The 16,534-nt window shown below is 36.2% G+C and overlaps 2 protein-coding genes across 2 annotated transcripts in view; one reads left to right on the forward strand and one right to left on the reverse strand.

Moving 5' to 3' along the window:
- Nucleotides 1–133: 133 nt before the first annotated feature.
- Nucleotides 134–10,694, forward strand: OSGEPL1 (O-sialoglycoprotein endopeptidase-like 1). Its single transcript, XM_010862910.1, has 8 exons — nt 134–252; nt 1,594–1,834; nt 6,329–6,716; nt 7,496–7,700; nt 7,777–7,925; nt 8,716–8,846; nt 8,971–9,042; nt 10,544–10,694. Exons 2-8 carry the CDS (start codon nt 1,614–1,616, stop codon nt 10,620–10,622), a joined length of 1,245 nt encoding a protein of 414 aa, XP_010861212.1. The 5' UTR covers nt 134–252; nt 1,594–1,613; the 3' UTR covers nt 10,623–10,694.
- A 2,543-nt stretch (nt 10,695–13,237) lies between these two features.
- Nucleotides 13,238–16,534, reverse strand: part of ANKAR (ankyrin and armadillo repeat containing) — a 56,483-nt gene continuing 53,186 nt past the window's right edge. The window contains exons 22-23 of the mRNA XM_010862908.1: nt 14,818–14,864; nt 13,238–13,509 (exon numbers count right to left, since the gene is read on the reverse strand). Coding sequence (XP_010861210.1) covers nt 13,262–13,509; nt 14,818–14,864 — 295 coding nt within the window. The 3' untranslated portion in view covers nt 13,238–13,261. The remainder of the gene's footprint in view (nt 13,510–14,817; nt 14,865–16,534) is intronic.

The following is a 16,534-nucleotide window of genomic DNA, read 5'->3' on the forward strand; positions in this document are numbered from 1 at the left end:
ACCTACAGGTCTGGGAGAACTGCTTGAGCGCACGCAGAGCATCTAGGGAAAAGACAGCCTTTGCGACTGTATTTATTCTGAGTGACGCCCTCGGGGAAACAGCTGCTGACCCTGGCGAAGGGACGCTGGCCCCATGTTGATGACATCACTTCCGGGGTGGCAAGTTCAGGCTTTCCTGCGCCTGGGAAAGGGCATTCAATCGGCTTTGCACGGAAAGGAGATGCGTACTAGCTACTAACGTTGACGAGTAAGGTGGGTGAGATAGCTCAGCCCTCTTCTCTCTGTTGCTTTCGCGCGGCTAGAATAGCGGTTCCAGTTAGAATCCCTCGCCGCCTTAGAGCAGAGACCAGCGCTGGCCAAGTCCCAAGACAGACCAGGTTCACTTGGGATCCGGCTTGGCTCCAACGAGAAGGGCTTCGCACAAGCTTCCTTGGCTGGATATAGTGACTATAAATCTAATTTTTCATGGCGCGTCTGTTGGGACTGCATCCTCTGCAGCTGTCCTCTGTGAATACGTCGCTCATCTCCAATCCCTGGACGCCCCTCTGCCCCTGTGGAACAATAAAAGTTCCAATATTCGCTCTTCCCCCCCGCCCCCCGCCCCATTCTGTCCACTAGTGTGATAGAGAAAGAATCTACTAAATTTCTAGAAGGTTCTAGAACAAGGTGATTTGGGCGACATGAGATTAGATACTTGGCAGTGTGAAAAAAACAAAGTGCTTAAATGATGGACAGCTGTTATTGGAGACAAAAGGATTTGGGGAGATCTCTATTGGTGGCTCAGTAATAAAGCATCCCTGGGTGGGAAAGATCCCCTGGAGGGGGAAATGGCAACCCACTCCAGTATTCTTAACTGAAAAATCCCATGGACAGAGAGGAGCCTGGAAGGCTACAGCCCATAGGGTCGCAAAGAGACAACTGAGCATACACACCAGAAGGATAAACCTGTGGCAAAAGTGGAGATTTAATTAGAAAAATTGTAATTAATAGATAAAATAGGTATTAGGTTATGGTCGTTTTAGCTGAGGTGTTCTTTTAAGATGAGCTTTATGAGAACACCTGTGTCTAAACTTACACGCCTGAATCTTACTGTGTATTTAATGCGAACTCTTGTTTTTCAACCACGATTGAATTTTTCTTTTGAAAGATGTTTCCGGGAAATGGAATGCATTAGTTTTCATTAGTTTTGCTTTGCCTTTATTGTGTTGACTTTTTAAAACAACAATTTGTCTTAATTTTGGCTATAAAAAAAATAAATAGCACTTTTCAAGGGACTATGTAACTATTGTACTGTAATATTAGCTCTTTTATAAAGAATAATCGTTTGCTAAGAACAACATACAAGTATTAGTAATACAGAAATTTTATATGTAATTTTATGTCTATCTAATGTTCCCCTTAAAAGAGCATTATTTTAATTCATAATTATTTTAAATAACTTTAAAATATTGTGCTAACTTTTAACAAAACTTTCCTAAATTTTTATAAAACTATATATTGAAAAATAAACCAAGTTTTCAGGAATTTTGCTTTACTGAATGGGCTAGTGGCAAATGTCAGTTCCAAATAATAGTTTGTTTCTTTCTGTTCTAGGAATTAACCATACAGTAAATATGCTAATATTGAATAAGACAGCAGGAGTCTTTTTTAAACCATCAAGAAGGAAAATTTATGCATTTTTAGGAAGTTTTCATTTTCATCCTGGAAAACTATTCCTTCATAAACTAGTATTGGGAATTGAAACCAGTTGTGATGATACAGCAGCTGCTGTAGTGGATGAAGCTGGAAATGTTTTGGGAGAAGCAATACATTCCCAAACTGAAGTTCATTTAAAGTGAGTAGGCATTATCATGGTAGTTTCCACTTTTTTTGAAAAATAAAATGAAATAAAATCTTAATGTATTACATATAAAAGGCAAATTTTAGAATCTAATTTCTTCTTTTGTGCAAGTCTTAATAACTGATGTATAAAACCTTACACCTTTCAACCTGGCTTTTAAGGACCTCCACAGTAACTTCCCGACCTTAGCTAATCCTGTTGCCAAAAACAAACAAACTTTGGTGTTTAGCCATGAATTCCCTTCAGCAATGCCATTTCCTTTTGTCCAGCTGTATGTTTCGTGGTCTCCACTGAAGTCCTAGGAAAGTATGACCTGACCTACAGCCTGTGTTAATCACTGAAAAAGAAAATCCTATTACAAATATAAATATAAATATAAATATATATATATGTCATGTCGATACTTAATAATATACCATTGTATTAAAACATAGAATGGTGCCAGGTTTATAACCTCAGCTATTTCCAGAGGGCCACCAGGCAGATTGCATAAATAAGTGGGCTGGGAATAATGTAGAAAATAACTATAGGAGGTCACTGCTCCACTCCAGCCAATTGTTGCCATACAGGAATGTAGGCCTTGTATTATTTGATCATAAGAATTTTCAAGAGAATGGAAATCCGGAATGTTATGGTAATATCTCCCAAATTTTAAAAATTAGTAGGTAACTCCAACATATTAAAATACCTAGCAGTACAACTACACCTTCAAGCCATTGATTTCCAATGTCTGAGTAGTGAAAAAGGCTGGCGTTTTGAGACCATAAACTAGTATTTGAATCATGAAGTAGCAGTCAGTATTGGCTCTGACTTTGGGAAGTTCCTTATCCTCTCTGAATCTGTTTTGGTTTTTTTTTTTTAATTTATTTTTAATTGGAGGATAATTGCTTTACAATGTTGTGTTCTTTTCTGTCATACAACACCACGAATCAACCATGAGTATACATATAGAATCAACCATGAGTATACATATGTCCCCTCTCCCTTGACCCTCCCTCCCACCCCTGCCCCTATCCCATCCCTTTAGGTTGTCACAGAGCAGCAGGTTGAGCTCCGTGTGTTATATACAGCAGCTTCCTCCTAGCTATCTGTTTTACACATGGTAATGTGTATGTTTCAGTGTTATTCTCTCAATTTGTCTCACTCCCTCCTTCCCCTGCTGTGTTCACAAGTCTATTCTCTATGCCTGTGTCTCTATTCCTGCCCTGTGAATAGGTTCATCAGTACCATTTTTCTAGATTCTGTATATATGTGTTTATATAAATATTTGTTTTTCTCTTTCTGACTGTTTTACAGGCTTTAGGTTCATCCACCTCACTAGAACTGACTCAGATTCATTCCTTTTTATGACTGAGTAATATTCCATTGCATATGTATGTGTGTGTGCATGCGTGCGTGTGTGTGTGTGTGTATACCACAACTTCTTTATCCCTTCATCAGTCTATGGACATCTAGGTTGCTTCTGATTCTGTTTCCACATCCATAAAATAGGAAAGATAATACCTGCCTTATGGAATTGTGGGTTGCATGATACTTATAACAACAGAATATTATAATTAGAAATAGTATACTTGAAGAGGCAGAGTAGGCCTCTAATGGTTACATATTACATCAAAGGGGCTGCAGTGGGCCTTAATAAGGCGCAGTGACATACTAGCAAGTCCTTGCCTCCAAGAAGCTTAACCTACTCTTTGAGACATGATATATAGACCTACAAGGAAAGTTAGGAGTGCAAGGCAGCATAAAGTAAGTATCACAGAAGTAGTACAGACAATAACTTATTACCATACCTCAGTTTCACAATCCTTTTACTATTTGGGGGTTATTGGACATCTGAACAAAGGAATGTTAACTGCACAGAAAAGCCTACCCTGACCACTTTATCTGAATTAGGTACTCCCACCCAGTTTATTCTATATCATCATATCCTGCTTATTTTCTTAGTAGTTCTTTTCATAATTTTTATGTTTACTTATTTAGTGTTTCCTCCAAATAGACTCTAAGCTCCAAGGTGATGGAGGCTGTGTCTGTATTAATCACTACACTGTACCTAGTGGCCGGCACAACACTTGACATGTTGCATGGGTCAGCGACCTTGAGAGACAGATAGGCCTTTAATGAATGGAGATGAAAGACTTGTAGACTGAGATAGTGTCATTGGCAAAGGAAAGAGGTGAGAAAGTGCTGGACAAAAAAAAACCTTTCAGTTTAGCTAGGGTGAAAGTCACGTGAGAATACTATACAGGCTGTTGGATACCAGCTCATCTCAGCATGTATTGAACACCTATAATTGCAAGGTAGCCTCTGAGGCACTGTGGGTACAAATATATGATTTTTTTCCTCTGAGCAACTTACCATATAAAAGGGTTTAGATTCTGATTCAGCCACAGACTAGCTTGGAGACCTTGCACCATTTTATGTGACTCAGTATCCCTATCTGTGAAATGGGGATAATAATGGCTCCTAGCTCATAATATTGTTGTGAAGATTAAATGTGAATTCTTTTAAAGTATATGATGTAGTTCTTGTCAAATAGAAAGGGCTGCAAAAACCCCATCTATTACTGGTAACAGTACTACTCTTTCTGTTATATATTAGTGAAGAAGACAAAGAGGCAAACAGGTTGTTGTAAAACAGCATGTAAAGTGAAGTAGTATAGGTCTGCTCAGGAGAGGAGTTCCTTTCTTCCAAGCCAGAGACCTGGAGGACAATCTTGACTTCTCCCTCACCACTCTGTACCCAAATCAGTCATCCGGTCATGGTAAATCTACCTTCCAAATATGGAAACTTTCCTCTCCCTTTTCTCTGACTTAATTCAAAACCCTTACTGTCTCTTGTCTGAACTCCTGGCTCCAGCCTTGAGGCTAAATGGTTTCCATGCATCTTTAGTAGCTTTGTTCCTTAATCATCCATTTCCATACTGTCTAAAAATTATTTGATTATTAATTGACTTGTAGCAATCATTGTTAATTGTTTGAGAATAAAGCCATTGTGTTTTTCATCTCTTTCATCTCTGATGCTTAGCATAATCCTTAGAATACAAAGAAGAGGCACAGAAAGAAGGAAAGTGTAGGCAAGTGGGGGAAGGAAGAAATACGTAGAAGGGAGAGGATTTGGATTTAAAGTCTCCCAAATTCAGTCATCACTGCTTTTTTTCTGGCAACACAGTATAGTACAACTCCAAGGATCAGAGAAAGTATCTGGAGAAGTATAGTTAGAAGGCTTTGAACAGAGTGACTTAATGAGAGCTTTTTGAAATTGCTGGTGACAATCAAACAGCCTGACCTCATCAATACTTATAAAATTAATTAAATGTGGAAAGTGAGGGAAAGGAAGGAGATAAAAGATGAGCCTTGAAACCTAAGCAGTTTGGAGGTTATTGATGCCATTAACAGAATTGAGGAATATAGAAGAAAAAGTAGCTTTAGAGAATTAAGGAAAATTGTATTACAATATGAATGTGTTGAAATAAGGTAATTCCTCTTAAATAGCGCTCTCATTGACTGACACATACATATTTTAACTATTAAATAATTGAATGCCATTTGTATAGAACCTGCAGATCTTACAACATCAAATCGTCAAATATTTGAAGTTCTTTTTTGAGAGTAGAGGTATATCTTGCAGACCCTCTACATTTTTGCTCTGCCCTCTGATCAGTCACATGCTGGCCATTGTTTTGCTAACAACCTTTGCCTTCTAATTCTTTACTCTTGACATTTGGAGTGATCTTCCTCTGCTTGTCCTACATGGACCAAAAATCAAAATTGGATTCTTGGATTAAGATTGGATCCCAGAATTTATTTCAGGATTGCAAGCTGTCTACTGTCCTACCATGACCTGAAGTGCAGTGTGTTTAAAAATAAACTCGTCTTCATCACAAAACTGTCTTCGTGTTTCTGTTAGGATTTCTTTTCTCCCAGTCATTCCAGCTCAGGATTTACCTTTGATGGCTTGGTTCCCCCTTCCCCTGATATCCAGTTAAAATTATTACAGTTTTTGGTTCTTGGTCCCTTTCCATTCTCATGATCACTCAGTTTAAGATGTAATAACCTTACACAAATACTTTTGCAATAACCTCTTTAAAAATCTCCCTGCCTGCATATTGATTCCTTTCCCCAAAATCCTGATTTCCTTTCCTAAAACCCAATTTTATCCTGTCCTTTCCTTATTCAAGACATCTTCCTTAGAATGCTTCTCAGAATTATTTTGGTGATTTCTTTTATCAAGAAATAAATGTGTGGGAGTTGTATACAATTTTGCAAAGTCAGCAACAGTAAATTACATCCTTAATCATTGCATGTTGAGTTCTTATAATGTACTACATATTATAAGGCACACATAATTAGAAAATACTTGACTTACTGATGTTTTTAGTTATATAATGATAATTTGAAAACATGCCTTCAGCCATAATACATACTTTTTCTTCCTCTATTTTTACAATCTTAAACTTACAAAAGTTGGGGTTTTTTTTATGTCTTTCAGAACAGGTGGGATTATTCCTCCAGTAGCTCAACAGCTTCATAGAGAAAATATTCAACGCATAGTACAAGAAGCTCTCTCTGCCAGTGAAGTCTCTCCAAGTGAACTCTCAGCAATTGCAACCACCATAAAGCCAGGACTTGCTTTAAGCTTGGGCGTAGGTTTATCGTTTAGCTTACAACTGGTAGACCAGTTTAAAAAGCCCTTCATTCCCATTCATCACATGGAGGCTCATGCACTTACTATTAGGTTAACAAATAAGGTAGAATTTCCGTTTTTAGTTCTTTTGATTTCTGGAGGTCATTGTCTTTTGGCATTAGTTAGAGGAGTTTCAGATTTTCTTCTTCTTGGGAAGTCTTTGGACATAGCACCAGGTGACATGCTTGACAAGGTAATTATTTAAGAATTAATATCTCCATTCTTTTTTGTTAGGTGTCTGTTTCAGCTAAATAGTGATTTCACTATTCATCTAAATATTTCTGGATAATATCATATTAAACTGAAAATATTATGTGAGCAAAACAAAAAGTAAGTAGTGCATAATTTTATGAAAGATTCCTTCTTACCCACTCTGAATAAGATGATATGAGGTTTACATCAGTATATAAAGGTTCTAATAGTTTGCATGTATTACATTTATGTTTTTAGTCAAATAACATGTGAAAGAAAGTGCTTTGTGAAGTGTAATGTACCTTTTAAAACTGAACAAGAGGATATATAAAATGACATAAGGACATTAAAGATGCACAATGTTTCATTATTAAATGTTATCATTGCTGATACCACTGACGAGCAGATTTATTTTCCTTTGTTTTAGCGTTCTAAAAATGACTTCCTTATGTAAAAAACCTGCTTCTATCAAGCTGAAATTCAAAAGAAATAGGGCAGGTTCTTATTCTGAAGTTTATAATTGAGCAGTCATTGTCATTTTCAAACCTATTTTCCATCCCCAATAAAAGAGCAAAAGTAGATAGGAAGGCAGTGATTGGCCACTATTGAGCACTTGTCAGAAGGAGCAAGATGTCTGTCTTGACCGACCACCAGGTATAGTCCTTAGTTGTAGAAGTATAGCATGTCTTACTCACAGGGTAAAAATCATTTCCTTTGTATCTTGGTTTCAAAGTGTACAGTTTCATGATGTTACAAAATTTTTTATTTTGTTTTTGGTAGGTAGCAAGAAGACTTTCCTTAATAAAACATCCAGAGTGCTCCACCATGAGTGGCGGGAAGGCTATAGAACATTTGGCCAAACAGGGAAATAGATTGCATTTTGATTTCCAGCCTCCCATGCAACGTGCTAAAAATTGTGATTTTTCTTTTTCTGGACTTCAACACGTTATTGATAAGATGATAATGCAAAAGGAAAAAGAGGAAGGTATATTTGTAATTAGTAAAGTTGGACAGATAAGTAACACTGGATGGTACCTGAAAATACCCGCTCATTCTTGCAGGTATCGAGCAGGGGCAGGTCCTGTCTTCAGCTGCAGACATTGCTGCTGCGGCCCAGCACACCGTGGCCTGCCACATTGCAAAAAGAACACATCGTGCTCTTCTGTTCTGCAAGCAGAGAGGCTTCTTACATCAGAGTAACACAGTACTGGTGAGTCTTGTCATAGAATAGCAGTAATCCTTTACAGTACGTTCCTTTGCTTTCCAGAGCTTAATTGACCATAAGTGTAGGATGAAAAGATCTTTATGCCATAAGTTGTCCCTGACAGTAAGAGATTATGTAGAATGAAAACTAACAGCCATTTCTTGTACAGGTGTGGCACTTTTTTAGGACATCTGTACAGCCTGTGTGGCAAAAATGTTCAAGGCTGCATCTTACTGAATTTAAAAGAGGGTTTACAGTATGAAACAAAATGCAGTGTAACTGCTATCACTGTCTTTAGAAAAATGGACTGTTTCCTTCAAATGTATGTTCCTTTGATGAAATCCCTTTAAATGTGCTTAAAAGGCTTGATAAATTTCCTGTGTAACTGTATCTTAAACTTCATCCTTTTGAAAATTGTAAAGTGGGAAAATATTTAAACAGTAGGTTCACAAAATGGAATATAAAGGTAATAGTTTAAGAATTATGTAGTAAAATTAAAAAAATGCTTACAAGCAAAAACTACAGGGTCTAAAATACTGTATAATGATTGTACTGTGAGGAAAGGGTTAGAATAAAATGTACAAAAATGATATTGATCATATGGTAATATTGAAGTTGTTTTTTTTTTCTTTCCCAAATGTTTATTATATAGATATACTACTTAATCATTTACCCACCTACCAAAATGTGATATGGTCTTATTGTATAATCCTGGTATTTTCCCCAGGTTTACCTCACAGCTTACCTCATATTCATATGTGCTATTTGTTCACTTTGGTCTTCTGAACTTTTTCAGGTTGTATCTGGAGGCGTCGCAAGTAACTTATATATCCGAAAAGCCCTGGAAATCGTGACCAATGCAACACAGTGCACTTTGCTGTGCCCGCCCCCCAGACTCTGCACTGACAACGGCGTTATGATTGCATGGTAAGCCGCAGCGCGTTTGTGGCTCACTCAGAATTATGCAGATATTACTTGCTATTTCATCCTGCTAAAGTTTCTTCCTTTACATCTTCAGCTAGTTATTTTATTTTTAATGGTTTTTATTTAGGAATGGTGTTGAAAGACTACGTGCTGGCTTGGGCATTTTACACAACACAGAAGGCATCCGCTACGAACCAAAGTACGTGGTACCATTCATAATCTCTCTGCAGGCTGTACCGTAAAAGTCAAAGCCTGGATTTTGCTTTTACAGTTAAGGTTTTCATTGACATACTGGTGGTACTTGAAGAAAGATCACATTAATTTTTTTTCTTCTAACCTAGGTGGTAGATAACTTACAGGAAATATTTTTGTTATAGCAATAAATTATACAAATGTTGGCCAATTATAGATGAGAAACACGGAATAGGTAAGGATGATGAATTCTCTCGTTTGGGACCAGAACGGAAACCATGTCCGTGACCTGGACTTCTGCAGCATCAGAACCATCTCAGCACCAATTGCCATGCTGAAAATAACAGAAATGTGCAAAAAGGATTCAAGTGTGAGATGGGGTTGTGAGTATACAGCTCCACAGGATGCTGAGAAAGTGCCAAAAGATAGTTTATTTTCTGCAGTCCTTGGATTTCCCCTCCCCAATTGAAGTTCCTAGGAGCAGCACAGTTTTTCAATTTGTTATCAAGTTCTGGTCTAAGTTAATTCTGGAATAGTAAAAATAGTAAAGCATGATTATATTTCATAATCTAACATAATTCTATTTTCAGTATTGTTTCATCTGCTGTTTTAAAACTTTTCAGCATTTTAGTACGTAACTATCAGCCACGTGAACCATAGACTATTAAAGCTGATCATCAGTGGACAAATTTTAGTTAGTAGTGACAAAAAGAACCCCTTTAGTTGTTGCCAGCCTGGCCTCAGGTGGAATCCACCATCTGACCCAGCACAGCCTTCTCGTGGCAGTGTTGAGGCTGGAGATGATGGCTTTTAGGTTGGGCTCCAGCTGAAGCCTAGCATAGGGCAACATGCTAAACACATAAAAAAGCAGAAATCTGAGGCCAGAGTTATTTACTGAGGAAGAACAGAGGCCAAGGGTAGGATCTAAGGCCTCTCCTGTCACCAGTGACAAAGGAATGTAGAAAGGAGCGAGCCTGCTTTTGAAACCTCAGAGAAGAGCTGGTGGAAACCTAGTGAATTTCTCAAGTAGGAATGGATAGTTTAGCTGTATGGTAAACTTTTTAGCCTTTTAGCTTTGTAGAGCATAAAGCATTTTTTTAATTTTTTTGTTTCAACTTTAACTTATTTACAGTATTTGAGAGCAATAGAACTCTTTCAAAAACATCTCAACCCCAAACTCACTAAATTGTGTACATTAAATATGCATAGTTTTTAACATGTCAGTTATACCTCAAAGAGATTTCTTTTGTTTGTTCACTTTTTTTTTCTTTTAGAATAATGAAAGAGGTTTTAAAAAATTGCCAAATTTAGATTTCTAGTCTTTCTTTACCTGTTTTGCTAGTTTGAGGTCCTACTCTATATGTATTCAAGAACCACCATCACATATGATAGTTATACACTAGATACATATATTTTTTGTCAGAATTCTAAACAAATAGTTTGCAGAACTAGTGACAGATCAGTAAGCAAATATTTGAAATAATGTGGTTTGTCTGGTTTTGATGCAGATGTCCTCTTGGAGTAGATATATCAAAAGAAGTTGGAGAAGCTGCTATAAAAGTGCCAAGATTAAAAATGAAGATTTGATTTTTGCTTAAAAAAAAAAAGTCCCTAAAGGTTTTTATTTTTTTGTATATAAAATATATAATATTAACTGTTCATCAAGACTTTCTTTGTTATTACTTTTCTTATGTTTGATGTTTAACCTGCTCTTCTGAGAGACAATAATAGTCTTACAAGAGAGTATAAGGGTTTTTCTATTTAATTATCAAAAACCAAAATAAAACACCTTGTGAGGAAAATAATATACTGATATTGGCAGGTGAAAAGAAAAATCTTGGAAAAAATGTAGCAATTCTGCTAAATCATGGCCCCATGTTAACACAGGCATAGATCTTTTCCCACCTCTCTCATATCAGAATAGTATAAGTTCCTATGGAAACATTACCCTGACTTTTCTAGTGAGACAGCAATTTTTGAATGGTAGCCAGGTCAAAGTCATGTCAACTCAGAATTCTAGGACAAAACAAAAGGAGACTTTCTCTAATAAAATGTAAGTTAATAATTATAAAAAATATATATTATTAGGTATCTTCTCTGGAGCAAATGGGATTTCTATACATTTCTTAAGATCCATCTGAGATTTTAAAAAATATGACATGCAAGTAATCCCTCAAGGGTGTATTGTACTTTTTAGTTGGCCACATATATTGACATTCATTATTTTAGAAAGTATATTTAATCAGTGAAAATACATGAGATGAAAAAGGTTTGTTTTTTTGGTTTTTTGATAATGTCCTTTGAATCTGAACTTTTACTGCAGATATCATAACAGTTCATGACTTTTCTGCCCAGATTAAAGGAACTGAATGTACTGTCCTTTGAATTTAAGGATGATGCCTCCAACTGTTCAATGTCCTTTGAGAGGTTTTGCTAGTAGAGATTTATGTTACACCATCCATAACTAGATCAAGTTGTTAAAAGTCCATAGGGTCACAAAGAGTCAGACACAACTGAAGCGACTTAGCGTGCATGCACAGGTTAAGAGGCAGGTGATTTGATGAATTGAGGCCTTTCTCATTTTACATATAATTTTTAAAAACAAAAAGAAAATGCAAGGTAATAAAAATAATCTTTATTTTTGCCCTGTACTTAAGGAGAAATACTGTAAAGTTTTAAGCATGGTAGGATGGTCTGTCTCAGAGAAGGCAATGGCACCCCACTCCAGTACTCTTGCCTAGAAAATCCATGAATGGAGGAGCCTGGTAGGCTGCAGTCCATGGGGTAGCTAAGAGTCGGACACGACCGAGCGACTTCACTTTCACTTTTCTCTTTTATTCATTGGAGAAGGAAATGGCAACCCACTCCAGTATTCTTGCCTGGAGAATCCCAGGGACAGCAGAGCCTGGTGGGCTGCAGTCTGTGGGGTTGCACAGAGTCAGACACGACTGAAGCGACTTAGCTTAGCTTAACTTAGGATGGTCTATCTAGGCCAAGATACTCAGAAAATGCCTATGTTATTGAATGCAATAATGATCCTCAACTTTGAACCCACCTGAATCTAGCAACAAAGTTCAAAATTTGCTTCTAAAGGCTTTTTTCTTTTAAAAGTCTACAGAGGCTTAATGTTTCGTTGATGTGAATTCTTAACGGTGCTGAATAAATGATACTGGTTTTTATCATTTGAATTATTTATCCCTTTCTAGTATAAAATTCTCCCCAGATTTTTCCCTGGAATTCCTGTATTTTAGTCTCTCCACCAGGAAGTTGTGACTCTGGACTGTTAAGATAATTTAGAATTGAATTGGAGATTAAGGAAGTCTCTTATTGTACAGTGGTTAAAAGCACGGGCTTTGGACTGTGACACATAGATTGCCCTAAGTACCTGTAGCCGCTGTCACAATCACCATCACCATCGTTACGTGAAGGCATGTTGGAGAAAATAACTGCTGATTAACATATATGTTCTAGTGCAGACCAGATAGACCAGAGAGACAACTGAGCAAAGTGGACGAAGAAAAAGGAGTACTCTTTAAAGGACTCACTGAAACCCAGTTAGCTTTTATGTCAAATCTGTTTGCTGCTGTAAAATATGAGAAGCGGACATACATCAAAGCTTGCACCCACTGGAAACAGTAGTCTTTGGGCAAAGACATCCTGTGATTCTGAGCCATAGAGAATATCATCTGTTCCAGCTGCAAACCAAGGATACTCTGTAGGTGTGGAGTCTGGTCAAAAGTGGTGGCCACAATTTTTAGCCATACTTTTATGCTTGATAGGAAGTGATTTCAGATTTTTTTCAATGAAGTATTTTTAAATGTATACATTTCAGATTTTTAGAAGGCTCATGCATCTGTGGTATCTATCATTAAATATCTTACGGTAGCACAATGAGTGTTAACATGTAGGCTACTCTGAATCAGACCTTTTTAGCCCAGCATACCAATTAAAAAAATCTTTCTATATACACTAATTGTGTCACTTGTGTCAGCTGCTTAATGGTTTTAGGTGCAGGCATTCTATTTTAGAAAATGCTACTTAATTTTTGAAGCCATATATCAGACCTGATGTTAAATTCCAGTAGACATGCTAAGGAAATTTTGTTAAACATCAATATCAAGAATTTGCATTCAAAAAGATGATTCAGTTATGTATATTTTAGCATAATTGAAAATGAAAAATTTTACAAGATTGCTCGGGAATCCTTTCACACTAAAATGCTTTTATTAGCCTTCTCCAGGCTCTGGATTAGCTTTCTGTACATGTTTCCCAAGTTGGTTCAAAAGCACTATTCTTGGTCTTGATACCGTTATGATATCTGAGGAAATTGCAGATGAAAAGGAAAAAATATTATGAGAAACAGTAGTCTTTTTTGTTGTTTTGAAGAATCCCATGAAGTTAGTTACAGGAGGTATAAAAGTCAAAGAATCTCTTGGTTGAATTTTGGGTTTTAATTTTCTTCGGTGCTCTTTCCCTAAAAAGGAAAGAGCCATAATTAAGTGTCTCTTAAGCCTAAGAGCCCTAGGAATAGTCTCATTGCTTTTAATTCTATATATTTCTAATTCTTCACATCGCTGAAACATACTAAGAGAACAGATCAGTAGCTTCCAGACTTAAGATGCTGGAATGCAAAAATCTGTGGAGATCAATATATGTTGCAAACTTTTTATCATGCCAAGTTGGCACTAATGAAAGAACAAATGCCAGCTACTTTAAACATCATTTTGGAAAAGAAGGGATATTTTCATGTCAAAAGAAGGTGTAAAAGCCATTATCTTAAAATGGAGGACTTTACTTGAATGAAATTAATTTTATTAGACACCTAGTTGTCCTTTTTCCTTTTTGTCTTATGTTATCACAAACCTGGTCTGCACTTTGCAGACCATTACTGGTATACATATTATTCAGAAGTCAATTTTAAAATGAAGGAATAATCGAACCAGCTTTATCCTTCTAGGTAAATTACTCTTACACTAAAGAAGCTATCCAAAAACCAGACCATACAGAAACCATTCTACTACCGATGATATTCAAAAATATAGCTTCTCACACATACCTACCTTCCCTCAGATACTCCCTGATAAATGAAGTTCTTCCCTGTCCTTTTCTTTTCCTATTCTCTGTCTTTCCATTTGTGACTCCAACAAAGTGATCTTGATTTCAGAAAGTTCTGTCTTTGCTTTTACAGTGAGGTAATATACCAACTGGACTGATTTTGGGTCCTACACTAAGCACACATGATCAGGCATGAAGCATGTACATCAAGTCAGTACGTAATTTATTTTCCCTATTACTTGTCTAGTAGGAATTGGACACTAACATGATAAGATCTGGATTCTGATCTCACAGGCCTCAGCCACTCAGCCATCAACTCTCTAAACTTACCTATCAAGTCTATAAAACAACATAATATCAACGGAAAGAATGTCATCTCTGCTGTAAGAACTTATAGGCAAGTGGTACATGAAACGGAGTAATAGCAAGATCGTAATTAAAGTCATATGTTTTTCAATAATGACATTTCTATGCATGGCTTGTGAGAAAAAGCAAAGTAAGAAAGGGATTTCTGTCAAATGCTGTAAGTGGGGAAGCCTTAAAAGGAATGATTAACACAGCACGGGCTTGTAAATGGGAAGATATTTTAGGTATGTAAAACTAGAAAAGTAGAAGTTTACCGGGAAACATTTTTTGGTAGCCTCAGCATTTTGAATTCTTAGAAATAAAACAATTATAAAAGGTCTGAATTGAAAGTATCTTAGAGATAAAAGAAAAAATCAATTACCTTTCTTAAAGACAGGAATTATGGATGGTCCTCCATTTTTCTCCAGACTGAAAGGAAAACACTTTTATCACAAAAACTAGAAATATATAAAAACTTAGTATCCCCAGGTACCATATTCAGTGCCTAGGGGTCTAATTTATACGTGTTACCTGTACTAACTATGCATGTTACCTGTAAGTATTTTATAGTCCATCAGTCATTTATTCACTTACCACCCAAAACATGTGGAAGATTCAGTATGCTTGAAGTGAATAGGAAAAGTTTCATGGAAGAAGAGACACTTCAGCTAGGTTTTGAATAAAATAGGTCTTTAAATAGATGAGTTAGGGGAGTGTATTCCAGATACGGGGAACAGAATATGAAAAATTACAATACTATAAAACAGCATGGCATGTTCGAAGGGCACTAAGTACTTAGTCTAGTGTGATCAGAATTAAGGTTATCTGGAGACATGATGGGAGGTAAGATTGGAGAATAAAGATCAGTCATTTTGTGTACCATGAATAAGAGAAAATTTAAACTTTATTTTCAAAGTAATGTGATACTAATGAAGTATTTCAAGCTAAAGAATAATAAGCTATACCTAAGTTGATATGATGTAGCTTTAATAGAAGTATTTTAATCATTATCCTGTACATGTAACATAAATATGGTGTTACAAAATTTGCCTGGTAATAAAATGTAATTTTAAATATTAAATATTAAAACTTCTTATGACGGATGTGTTCCTGGTTAATTTGATGAGGAAGGAACATTTGCTTTTGTCAACTTTAATAAGACAGACCCCAGTCTGTTCAATATGCCAACTTCATGGCTGTAGGGTAACATGAAACTGGCTGGTACTTTAGGCTCAGATTATTTTCACGTAGGGTCAGTTAACAGTAAGATTTTGTTTGTCTACATACTTCAAAATTTACACATCCAAAAACTTCTAATCTGCCATTCTTGGGGCTGAATGAGGGTATGGGAAGAGAGAAGTGGTATATACTCCAAAACAATGCTGCCATGACCCCAACCAAAATCAATCTACTTTATGTTTCCAATAGTGGTATCAAGGAATATTTTGTGGGAATTAATAATCTTTTAGCACATTCCCCATAGTTTCATTTAAATAAAATTCCTTTGTAGGATTGTTATGAAAATTAAAGGGAATAGTCAATCTATATAAATACTGTAAGGAGACTGCATAGAATTATTAGTTATGGGAGTAATTGTTATTTGTTTACCACTTCTACCTCACTTGGTAGTCATTCCCATCAGTTTGCTGATCACTTGTTATTGTTTATAATCCTGAAAATTGAGAGTTCACAACTCCAGGGGATGCCGTACAAAACCTCACAGTAATTGTAGATGGCAGTAAAGTGCACCGAGGAAGGAGTATCTTATTCTAATTCCCCAAAAGTTGCCATATGGGCTAGCTGTGAGAGTGATTTCGTAAAATAATACTTCCATTATTTAGAGTATATTAATTTTTTGAATAAGTAAATATTATTTTAAACATTTTTTAAATTAAAAATTTTAAACCCAGAAATTTAAAGCAATTGTAATTTAGTTTTCCCTGGATTATATAAAATTAGATAATCAGTTTTGGGTATTCAGTTTTTCATTCAAATTAAAGTGACTGAAGATATACTCATTTTTCTCTGTACTTAAAACTGATTTATAGAACCATGATACACTTCTATTATCATAGAGTTAATATATATCTTGAGTAGTT

Source organism: Bison bison, unplaced genomic scaffold (genome assembly GCF_000754665.1).
Source record: "Bison bison bison isolate TAMUID 2011002044 unplaced genomic scaffold, Bison_UMD1.0 scf7180017864485, whole genome shotgun sequence".
Lineage (NCBI taxonomy): Eukaryota > Metazoa > Chordata > Mammalia > Artiodactyla > Bovidae > Bison > Bison bison.